General features: G+C 39.4%; 1 protein-coding gene across 3 annotated transcripts in view; it reads left to right on the top strand.

Moving 5' to 3' along the window:
• Positions 1–4705: 4705 nt before the first annotated feature.
• The window catches only part of Bank1 (B cell scaffold protein with ankyrin repeats 1), a 288493-nt gene continuing 280425 nt past the window's right edge, over positions 4706–12773 (top strand). For 2 of the 3 annotated variants that reach the window (XM_031375619.1, XM_031375620.1), the window contains exon 1: positions 4711–4897. In XM_031375619.1, the coding sequence (XP_031231479.1) occupies positions 4828–4897 (70 nt within the window). In that variant the 5' untranslated portion in view covers positions 4711–4827. Of the gene's footprint in view, positions 4898–12773 lie in introns of all 3 variants that reach the window. The other variant, XM_031375621.1, reaches the window with a different exon arrangement.

Genomic DNA, 12773 nt, shown 5'->3' with positions numbered 1-12773 from the left:
CACACACACACACACACACACTCGTAGCTAGTTACACCACTGACCAAAGCATGTTATCTTTGCTTTGCTTCCTGTTGAAGCTCCTGACCAGCTACTTCTCCTTCTTCAAACATTCTCAAGTTCAACATTTATTTATTCTTAATTATTTATAATCAAATCTCCTTTGACAACCATATTACATGCAGGAAAATTCTGGAACATCCCAATCATCTCAAAATATGTTTAGTAACATGCAATCATTTAATATCTTTGAGCAGAATTCTCCACAAAAACAGAAAAAGAATGAATGAAAATTACCTTTAGCAGGAGGAAGTAAAAGCCGTCTTTAACATAGTAAACACTTTTTAAATTAATTGATAAATAATGAAAACAATGTTTCAATTATCTGTCTTATGAAGGACTAAAGCTAATAGGTTCCAGCTATAAGAAACCCATTTCCTTTACAGTGTCTCAGTTGAAGGGAGAGAGGGGGCTTGCAGAGGCATTGACTTTGATTAAAGATATGTTTGACACTGAAAAAATGAACACAAAACTAAAGATGTTTTCCTGAAGTATATTTTTGTAAATTCATGGTAAAGTCTAAATTCATGTAAGGCTTATATCCCCCTACCTATTGTGTGTGTGGGTGAGTGGGTATGCATGTGTGTGTGTGTGTGTGTGTGTGTGTGTGTGTGTAAACTATTGAATAAATAGTACCCATATTATGATGAATTACAACACTTTGTGCTTATTTAAGATGCTAAGGAATACATTATTCTGTTAGCTATAGGCAATAGGATTGAAAGTCTAATTTAATCAGTAATTTGGGTGAGAAGAGAATTCTTGACATTCAAATATCTGATTTCATTGATCGATAAAACTTTGTTCTACTCATCAAGCATCTTTCTGGCAATCTTACTTTCACTTGGTGTCTAGTCAGGGGTGTGGGTTGATGGGCAGAAGTAGTGATATGAGCCACAGTAAAAGCAGAAACATGGTTATTTCACAAGCTATCCTTGATATATCTGAAAAGAGAAGGCTAGCGCTGTGTCCACAGAAATGCTCCGTAGGGTCTTAGCAAATCAACCACCAAGGAAACTGCACATGTGAACATATGCTTAGTTAGAAAAAGATTGTAGGCAGAGTTTCCTTATTAATATGTCTCCCCAACCCTTAATTAATTACCATCTTTGTGCATTCTGTATCTGCTGTAGAAATTACCCAATGTAATGGTCCAAAACCAACATGGATTTTTTTTGAAGCTTATATCTGGAGATTGCAATAGAAAAAATCAGTCCCATTGAGCCAAAAGTCAAAGTGGGGAGAGACTAGTTGCTTCAGGAAGCTGTGGGAAAATTTCATACCCTGCCTTTTCCTAGGTCTCCTTATTCTCTAACCTGTGTCTGCTTCTTCCTTCTTCAGACAACATCATCCAATCTGTTTGCTTATTCCATCTCCTAACTCTGTCTCTCATGATTGATTTCATTCTACCTCCTTATTCCTGGCTTGTATTCATTCCTATGTCTGCTAACTTTAATTCTATATTCTATGTAAGCAATATCTGTATAAAATCAAGGGTTTTGCAAGGATATCCTTGGGTGTTATTTCTCAGATTAATATTATAAATCTCTGTTAAATATGAGAAAAGGAAGGAATAAAGCAACTCACTAATGACCAAAAAACAAAAACAAAACAAAATGTTGTTAGAAAGTTTCTTCACTTTCCTGACATTCCAGTTTTGACCTAGATAACAAGACAGACAATAGTGCTCAGATGAATAATCTAATTTAGGGTCTAAATCTCCAGACATGCTCCTGAAGGAAAAAGTTCTGCAATTAATGAACAGCCAGGAAGATCCAAAAGATTTCACTTTTCCAGCAAGCTGTTGCTTTAAGAAGGAACTGGCTCTGTTTGAAGTGCAGGGAGTCTGCAAGTACAGATAGACTCAGCAGCATGAGCAGAAGCATCCATCCTGCAAAGGGCACGGGAACGAGCCATGGCAACTGTGAACACCCCAGCCATCCAATCACTGTAACGCAGTGTCAGTATGAGGCTCTTGTCATCTCCTGAGATGGGGGTGATGATATTGAGGCCATCTATTTGCTGCTAGAGGAAAGAATTTCCTGCAAGGGAAGAAGTCAATGGATCCAGGCGTTTGATATATTGAGAAACAAGGAACCAACCGCGCCGAGCACTTTTGTCATTGTCCAGCAGAGGTAAAAATCAGAAACTTGCAATTACACACTGCTGGTGGCATTCTAACTGAAAGGGCCTCTAACTGTGACAGTTACTAAGTGCCTCTTCCCTGAGAATAAATGCGAACCAAGTGATAAGCCAACCTTTCAGACAGTTGTCTTTCTTTAAGGAAACAGTGGTGGGAGTGGGTGGGTATCATGTTTGATTACTTGGAAATGAGACTAGAGGAAGTGAAAACTTTCTTACCCTCCAATATGTTTTTGTAAATGTGTTGGCAAAGTTAGAATACAGGTGAGACTGTGTGTGTGTGTGTGTGTGTGTGTGTGTGTGTGTGTGTCCTCAACAAAATAGTGCCAAAACTAGGAGAACTAGGAGAAATTGTAGGTTTTTTAGGACTAAAACTCTTCAGGGAAGTGGATAAAAAACAAGGGCAGGTTTAAAATACACTGATCCTCCCTAGCTACAGTTTCCTTCTCTCTGGGCTCACTAGCACAGTATTGGAAATATCAAAAGGAAAATGTATTATTATAGGCCTACGTAATTACTAATGGGCATTTTTTTATAATTTATAAGCCTAATTTATGTGAATAGATATATGTAAAACACATTGTAGATATACAATGTGGTATTCTCTATGGTTTTAGTAGAGGTTTTATAATTTATTCTCATGGCTAAGAAGGAGCTAATATATATGATTGTATCATATATATTTGTATATGGTGTCTATGTAGTCTTCAAAAATGGCCTTCAGTGATCTTCTGAGAAAAGACTGAATACCACCTTTGCCCTTTTAGAGTTTTAAAACTCAAATTCCTCATTTGTTTAATGGGGTTAAAGCACCACTGTTTTGAGATCAACTGCCATTTAACATTGTTGAACTTTCATAAAGTGATTAGTATATGGGATTTCTTAAATGATGTCACCATCAACAACAATAACCAGAGCCATCAGCAGCAGCCCTAGAAATATGACTTTAATTAAACTAGTGAGCTCTGCATTGCATGTGCGTAAATGCATGCCTTTGAAGACGTGGACACTTAATTATGCAAAAACACCTGGAGTTTTAAGCTGGTTGAAGCTGCTGTTAAAGAGACACACGGTGGCACAAGTTCCACTGAAGACAACCTTCCCAGTGAGCTTCACTTAAGAAGTGTGTGGTGATTCTCTTAGGAGCTCTCCACACCCAGGCTTACATGTGTCCTTTCCCTCTCCACTCCCTCCTTCCAGTGCATTGCTTAAACACACACTAAACTTCCTTTTAATACACAACACCCTTCCTTTCTCCCTATGAAGACTTAATCTTTCCTAAGTATTGTATTTCTGAAAGTATTAACTAGAGTTGCATCCATGCCTCTGGTGGAGTTTCTGGGTAAGCCACACTCTCCATAAGGAGCTGCTCACTCCTCAGCCTATCATTTCATGTACTGACTTAAACCATCTCTGCTTTATTGTTCCCAGTTTGGGAGAGTTTCTCAAGACGATAAACTAAGAAAGTATCATGTAGAAGATAAATGTATCTAATGCTTTTCAAAACTTTCTCACATTTCACTTCATGAATTTTATCGAGCATGTGGGGAACGTTAATGACTTTCTGTGACACTTGGTCATCATACTATTCCAAAAACACTGTGAAGCAGAACTTCCTGGTTCTTTTGGAAGAAGGAAAAGTGGAGCATGGGAACTGTGTGTTACTACCATACTTTAAAAAAGAAAAGATTTATTTATTCTTTTATGTATGAATATACTGTTGCTGTCTTCAGATATACCAGAAGAGGGCATCAGATCCCATTACAGATGGTTATAAGCCACTTTGTGGTTGCTGGGAATTGAACTCAGGACCTTTGGAAGAGTAGTCATTGCTCTTAGCCTCTGAGCCATCTCTCCAGCCCTACAACCATACTTTCAATTTGACTGTCAAACTACCTTCAACATTGGTTAGGTTGTGGTCTAGTGATTTTTGATAATTGCTTATTGTTAGACTCTGGGATAACTCTGAGTATATCTCATTCTTTAGAACAAGGAAGAACACAGCCATAATTCATGTTTGAGGAGAACGACATATAGGGATATTTAGAAACCTGAGTATACTCTCTCTGATCTGGCCCATTTCAAAATTAGAGCAGAATTAGGAAAAAAATTTTCATGTGGGAATGAAAATCACTCTACAACACACGGACTTAGCTTGGAGCCTGGGTAAGATGAAATATTAAAATTGCATACCTTTACATCTCTATCTCTGTATCTCTGTGCTTCTGACTAGTAATTCCTTTTATAGAAGTCTACTTTCGATGTCCCAGTCTTGCAGAAGAAAGGGTTAGCGCAGCAGAGAAATACAGAGGAGAATAAGAATGGCCACAAGCTCCAGGTCACCTGAGTTTAAAAATAGCCCCGGAGAAGAGGACATCTGATGAGAACCTGAGACAGCTCTCTGAAACTAAGTAAGAGCAGGACCGAGCAATTTCACTTCCTCCAGCAAGGCCTACCTCTTGCCTTGTGGCCTGAGCCCCTGGGCTGCATTTCCGGCAACCTCGGGCCGCAATCCCCAGAGTAGGAAGCAAGCTGCAGGGCCAGAGACCAGCAGAACGCAAGGTCTGCAAGGGAAGTTGCAGGCAAGGCTGGCCACTGCAGTTCCCGGGCTCCCACCTCCCCGCAATGCTTCCTGTGGCTTCTGGCACTAGGGGCAGCAGCCCGGACCAGTTCCAGGTTGACCTAGCACCTCCAGGTGGGTGGTCTCATGTTTGTCAGGGCTGTGGGTGGAGGATCCAAGATGATCCCAGGAGTTCTCCCGAGACTAAGGGCCACCAGTAGACAGTTTGTCCTGGGAGCCACCAAGACCTGGGTGTCTTCAAACGTGGCTTCTCTACTTCTCCCACAACCACAAATCTGAAAGCCTGGTGCTGCTCTGATGGAGTCCTTAACCCAGCAGGTGGTTGTGCATTTCCCATTCCAGTGGCTTCCAACCTCTGCCTGTGCAACTTCAGCAGAGCTAGAACTTTCCTGAGTGCTCCAAGAAGCGTCCAGACCTTGTGAAAATCACTTTGCACCCAGCTTTAACGCTAGATGTCATCTGAAATGTATATAAATGGATCAAATTTGTCCATTCCCCTGCCCCAGGCCAGTCTGTACAGAACCAACTCCCAGGAGTTCCTAAATACTGTAAGAAAAAGGAACGGGGTCAATTTGGTTGTGTCAGCAAGTTTACATTTTCAAATGACTGCTATGGTGGTTGGTTTGAGTTTCTTTTGGTTTTATTTTCAAATGAGTTTGAGGGTCCTAGAATAAGCATTAAAAACTGTTAGCTATGGTAAGGAAATTTCACCAGGATATTAATATTATTATAAGAGGCGTTCCTGATGAGACATGCAGCAAGAAATTGTTTTAATTTATTAATCAGAGTTAAATTTCTCATAGCATTTTATTTTTATTTTATTTTGTTAACTAACTTATTTATTTTAGGTAGGGTCTTTTTGGCTTTAGTTGCATTTAGGGTCTGATACACTTTTCATAAATGTGAACGGTTGGTTTTTAAGTTAAAGTGGGGAATGTATTTATAACAATGGAAGATGGCTTGACATGCTGTGGTACCAGTGATGTGGGAACACTGTACCATTTTAAATGCTGGACACTGGCATTTGTCACCACTGTACAGCTCAGGGTCTGTGGCAAAGTAGCTTTGCAAGCAAACAGGCAGAAACAACCCATCTTTTGGACCTTGAACAAGAGACCTCTTTTGTAATTTCTGTTTAATAACTGAGTTAAGTAGAGCATGTTGGATGATGCCTTTTGTCTCAATGAACCCCATGTTAGAGGCTGGAGACAGTGGTTGTTTTGAGCAACATGGGTAAGATGAAGAAACTTTTGTGTCTTGCTGAGTATTCTTGATCCTCTGTGTCCTCTCTTTGGTCTTTCTCAGTATAGTATTTAGTGCTTGCTTAAGCTGCTTCCTTATGGACTGGAAAGCGCCCCTTTACCCGCACCACAGTGAGTAATATTTTGACCTAACCTAGGCCCAATTCATTAATGCAAGTAGTCCTGAAAATAAACTGGTTCTCATTTTATTAGTTAAATTCATTATTCTACAGTTTTGTAAGTGTATACAGCACATAGGGCCCAGTCTCATCATCTGCCTCCCCTTACCCCATCTTTCTCACCGCCCCCCAAAAATCCCACTTTTGTGTTCATGTCTGCTGCTTTCATTTCGTGACCCTCAGAGATTAATCAGGCTCCACGTAAGAGTATGAAGCTCGCCTTAGTAGCTGGTCACTCAGTAGTAGGTACCCAATTCAAGAAGGTGACTCCTGTCTCTCAGGGCTCACAGGGCCTCCTAACCTCTTAATCCTGTTAATGAAGTGGAGATTATGGGAGACATTTTTTTCTCAGTACCGGATTGACTTTAGCTTTGATGTGCTATAGGGAGGGAGGGGGCTCAGTGAGTTCCTCTGCATCCCTTCTGAGAAGAGAAAACTGATGCACAGGAGCCACTTCTCACACAAGCTGTCTCAGAAGGCCACCAGCTTCACAGCCACCATGTGTCTCCTCACTAGAGCTGTGTTTCAAACAGTATGAAGTGGGAAATATGTTTTGATGACCATGAAGGCATTACTAGTAATGAACACACACACACACATCCTGTCATCGAAGTTGTATTCCCCATTACGTATCTGTTAGTCCTTCAGTGGCAGATGGCAAGGTTTAATAACCAGGACTAGGGCAATGGTCTAACCGGCAGACAAAATGTACAGGGAATGGGAATTGGGTTTAGAGTGTGTCTTTTGATTTATATTTAACTTGATATGGTTGAATAATGTCAAAAGGGGATCTTGTCTTTGTTTCATCCTAAAGCAAATGCTTTTTAAGTTTTTTTTTTTTTTTTTTTTTTTAACTGCTAATGCCAGTTGTGGTGGTGCACTCTCAGTTTAAGGCCAGCCTGGTCTACAGAGCAAGTTTCAGGACAACTATGGCTGCATAAAGAAACCCTGTCTTGAAAAACAAACAAACAAACAAACAAATAAACAAAAAAGAAAAATGACACAACAAACCAAAACCTAGCCAATCCAAACCAAAATCAAACCAAAAGACCAAAAACCTACTACCTTCCTTCGGAGTTGCTCAAAAAAGTCCAAATAATTTGTCCCATACCTTAAAAAGTTTTAGTTGGCATTATTATGTAATCCCTGTGAAAGCAGAAAATGTTAAAGATTAGAAGTGATGTGGGTCTCTACTCACAGTATGCTCTATGTGTAGCCACAACTTCTGTGGAGCACAGCGACCTAAATGGGTCCCTTTGCTTTCAGAGGGTTCATAGCTCTTTTGCCAACTATAATTTGGGTTTATCCTACTGAGAGAACCCCTGGTCCCAACCTGGTACCAGGCAAAACTTGATTTCATTAGAGTAAGGTTCCTATTAGGCCACTTGGTCTGAGAATTAAAGAAGGAAACCCCTTTAGACAGTTTCCACTGAAGTGTGAAATAATTCAGTAATGTGTAACCACTAAAGAGGTGAGGCCTAAGCCTCGGGATGATAGGGTGACCCTGGAGTAGTAGAGTGGCCTATCCACTGCCCACCCTTTAATGAGCACTGCCCACTTGTGATGCTTCCAGTTGCAGACTGTCTCGAACCTGGCTTTTGACTTCCCTTCACTGTGACCATGGGTAACCCTAGTCAGTCATTTATTAAAACACAAAATCCAGAGAAATAGTACCACACATTTGGATGTTGTTTTTGAGAATTAAAAGAGAACATGCAGGTGATATCCTCATTGGCGTACCATGTGATGTTAATTCTTAGATCATTGTACAATAGTATTTAAAAGACAACTTCTTGCTGGGCATCAGGGTTCAGGCTGTTAGCACCAACCCACAGGAGGCTGAGGAAAGGGGCAAGCCAGGGCTACATAAGAGACTTTAGGGCACCCGAGCTTATGATGAGAAACCCTGTATCAAACAAATAGAGAAACAGAAAGTTTGCATTAAGAAACCTTCTCATCTGGTTTGGTAGACAACTTCATGACTAAGCAATTTGTGAGCTGGGTAATTTAGGAGGCATGACTTCCTCCGTGAGATACTGCCATGTCTGTGGGAAAGTGCGTGGTTAGCACTTCTAGGAAAAGAAGCAGAGGTACCCACAGTGAGAAGAACCAAGAGCAGATGGATTCAAAGAGTATGGAACTGGAGCAGTTTTCCCAGAATTCAATAGGTCAAAATGAGTGCACGATCTACTTCCTCTCCTCACGGTACCAGTTGTGACCCAGTTTAACTCATATATAATATAGGTGAAAGTGAGTCTCAAACAAAGTAGAGTTGTTTAAATGGTTTGAAGAGGAATAGCCTGCTTTTTCAAAATATTCACTGCTGGTTTAAAAACACCTCCAATCTAATCCAGGAATTGTTAGCATAGGCCATTTGATCCCAACAGGAGAGAGATCGAGGCAGGCAGGTCAATTTGAACTCATGACCAGCCTGATCAACTTAGATCCAGGACAGCTAGGGCTACACAGTGAAACTCGTGTCTCATCTAAAGTAAGGAGCATGTTATGAACATTGGGAGAAGGTAGGGTGGTTTAGTGTCTCAGTGGTAAAGCCACTTGCCACCAAACCTACTGACCTTAGAAATGTCTAGAACCCGTATGGTGGAAGGAGAGAGCTGACTCCAGCAGTTATTCTCTATTCCTTATACACATGTACCATGACACATGCATATACTCTACACATGCACAGACACAGTATACAGATAAAAATTATGAAAGGAAAGGACATTATTCTGGCCAAACGTAAGTTGTATATGTTGCATATGCTAACAGTTTACTTGGTTGGTACCTAATCCTCTGAGTTGCCTTTGTGACCTTATGACAATATTTTTAGGTTGTCAAATGTATTACAGTGATTTTGGAAACAGCTATAAAATAAGAATAGAGAGAGAACACATTATCTAGGCATCCTTGTTGAAACACAAGTTGTTATTTGGCATCATATATATTTAACTTCTAAAAATACAAAATGGCACCTATGTCTTACTGCAGACATTCCAATGTCCTAGTGATGAAAACTGGCAGATGCTGTATGGGAATAGCTGTGCCCATGAGAGAACAACAATAAGCACTTTAGACTTTCATGCTACAGGAACTTCTGTGTTGGCTTCAAGCATTGTGCACTGAAATCTTCCAGAAAACAAACAAAACCAAAAAATTTCCACAGTTGTGACTAGTAATTCCTCAGACCTTCTGGCCATCCCTGAGTTTTATTTTGTATCTAGTTTGTTAGAGTATGTCCTAAAATACTGTGTGTTATGACTTCCTTTGTTTTAAGCTCCCTGCCATGTTTGCTTGCACACTGACAGTTCTGATTGCTCCATGTTTTATGTTCTGAACCAAAAATACAAGAACTGTTCCTGACTAGAGATTTTATTTGTCCTCCATCTCCTCCTTCTTCTCCTTCCCTCTCCTCCTCTTCCTCCTCTCTATTTTCTCCTTCCCATTATCCTCTTCCTCATTCTTTTCTTCTTCCCCCATTTCTTTTCTTCTTTCTTGTTTATGCTTTGATATGCTGCTCGGAGAACTAAGCTGTTTCGTAGAGTTTCGTCCGTGTATACAAAACTTATGACCCAGGCTATCTAGTGCCTCTCCACCACCTGGTCTATCTTACCCCCTCCACAAAAATCTCACTTTTGTGTTCATGTCTGCTGCTTTCATTCTGTGACCCTCAGAGTTTAATCAGGTCCCATGTAACCATGAGTTTGAAGCTATCTTGATGGCTGGTAACTACCACTGGATACCCAATTCAAGAAAGTGACACCCTGTCTCCCAGAGCAAGGTTCAGGGCCTCTTTACCTCTTCATCCTGTTTCTTAGGTGCTGAACATTTGTGTGAGACATTTTGTAGATGCACCAATCAGTTGTTCAGTGCCAAGCACTCATCCCTGAAAAAAGAAATTCAAGTAACATTATAGTGATAGAACTATAGATAGTTATATTTAGAACTATAAAATACACACACATATATATATATCATATACTTATGTTTATGTAATAACCATTAGTTGAGAAAAATTGCAATGAATTCGAAAGAGAGCAAGGAGGATTATATAAAGAAGGTTTGGAAAGAAGAATAAGGAGACAGAAATGTTGTAGTTAAATTATAATCCCCAAAGGCCAACAAATAGACAGGAAGAAAAAAGAATTGTGATGGTGAGCTTTGTCAACTTGACACAACCTAGAATCTACTGGGAAGACTCTCAGAGGGGATTTATCTATATTGGGTTGGACCTGCCCATGGGAGATTGCCTTACGTTGATGTGCAATGACCCATCCAACTCTGTGTGGCCCTAGCATGAAGTTCTCAGCTCTATAAGAGAAGAGCAAGCAAGCTGAGCACCAGCAAGCAAAAGAACATGTATACATTCATTTCTCTCTGCTCTTAATATGATCATTTGAAGTCTCACCTTGGCTTTCCCAATAATGGACTGTGACCTGGACTTATAAGCTGAAAGAAATGTCTTTTCATCTCCAACTTGCATTGAAGCAAAAATGAAACTATAACAAGAAAATTCCAAGGCTCATTCAATAGGAAACTAAAGGGATCCTGAAAGTGTCACTCACTCCAATGGAAAGGACCAACACAGCAGATATGAGGAAACTTCAAGACTGTAGCTTGAATAATACTTGGGTTGAGATGAAACCAGTTACTTACTGGTTTCATATTAAGATCACAGATATCAGAAAGGTAGTTGAAGCTAGAGACAGAAAATTAAGAAAACACAATATTTGTGTTTGTCAACTTGTTATCACTGTGGCAACTATTCAGGAGAGAAAACTTCAAAGGACAAAAATTTTATTTTGACTCATAGCTTTAAAGGCTCCATCCATATATGGTTGGATCCACTGCCTAACCCTATAGTATAGTTTTCCTCTGGTAATTTCAGAGTTTCAAGCCTTATGTTGAGTTCCTAGATCCATTTAAAATTTGATTTTTTAAAAGTAAGAGATAAAAATCTAATTTCCATTCCTCTTCATGTAGACATCTAATATTCTCAGCATCATGTGTTGAAGCATGCTGTCTTTTCTCAAGTATGGGTGCTTGTTTCTTTCTTTGGTCACCTTCATAAAACATGAAGTGACTATGTGGCAAAGGAGGTCACAGGCCATGTATAGGAATCTATTGCTGAAGTTTTGCTGTGTGTGTGTGTGTGAGACTGTATGTGTATGTATGTATATGTGAGCAGTGTGTATATGTATGTGAGACTGTGTGTATGTGGGAGAGACTGTGTGTATGAATATGTGTGATTGTGTTTGTATGTATGTGTGTGTATATATGTGTATGTGTGTGACTGTGTGACTATTTGTGTATGTATGTGTGTGGCTGAATGTGTGACTGTGTGTGTATGTAAGCATATGTGAGAGTGTGTCTGTGTGGGTGTATATTTATGTATGTATGTATGTGTGATTGTGTATATGTACGTATGTGTGAGTGTGTATGTATGTGTATATGAGTGTGTGTATAACTGTGTGTGTGTGTATGCATGTATGAGTGTTGTATATATGTATGAGACTGTGTGCATGTGTGCGTGTGATTGTGTGTATATATGTTTGTGTGTGTATGACTGTGTATATATATGTGTGTGAGTGTGTGTGTGTGTGTGTGTAGGGGCTGGACCTTACTTGAGCATTCTGTTAAATTGCTTCCAGCTGCCTTTACTATGGATAATCTCTTTTTATCTGTTGAATTAAAAGATTGTAGTCCATGCCTCATCATTTTTATCTCTCCTTCTCATAGTCTTCATCTTCTCAACACTTGTTTTCTATCACAATCAGTTGATCTGATCTTCAGTTCTGAATAAACTCCATCCGACTACACTCATTCATCGTGTCTGAATCTAAGAGGTGGATAGTGTTGCCTCAAACCTAATATGGTGAAGCCAGTGATTATGTGTTCAGGTAAATCTTGTTACATACTTGATAAGAGATGATAACAAAAGACAGAACAAAATTGTATTCTTTTAGAAGGAATTATATCACTGTTTTCCTGTGACTCAGAATGATACAGCCTGATGCATTCCCTACCTACCGGGCACCAACTTCTATGCTGTGTGGCTCAAAACTATAATCACTATACTTGGAGCCATGAAGAACTTGAAATGTTGCTTTCTAAAGTTGGAATATGTCATAAATATTAGATAAAAGCTTTCAAAGATAATACAAAAATAAAAAGTATATTCTCTCCCACCAATTTTTACATGTTAGACTCACACTGAATTGATTGGTTTAAATAAACCTATCAAGCAAGTCACCAAATTACACTCCTTCCTTCCCTATACATTATTTAACATTTTTAGAAAAAGAAAGCTCACTCATTTTAAGTGATAATTAAGCACTCTATTTATATTCATATGTTTGGGATGATTATACTGATGTCTGTATTTATTTATATTGATTCAAATGTGGGATCTGCACACACTTGACTGAGCAAGGTCTTTACCTAGTTTAAAATCCAATTCTTTTCACATCTGAAATGATTACAACATATTATATAGGAATGTCACAATAATTAAAAACAACTCTGTATGCAAATTGTCTACAGCATGCATAGCAGTTGCTTAGCAAATGG

Source organism: Mastomys coucha, unplaced genomic scaffold (genome assembly GCF_008632895.1).
Source record: "Mastomys coucha isolate ucsf_1 unplaced genomic scaffold, UCSF_Mcou_1 pScaffold16, whole genome shotgun sequence".
Lineage (NCBI taxonomy): Eukaryota > Metazoa > Chordata > Mammalia > Rodentia > Muridae > Mastomys > Mastomys coucha.
The sequence above is the reverse complement of the archived record's forward strand: the minus strand, read 5'-3'. Positions and strand labels throughout refer to the sequence as shown.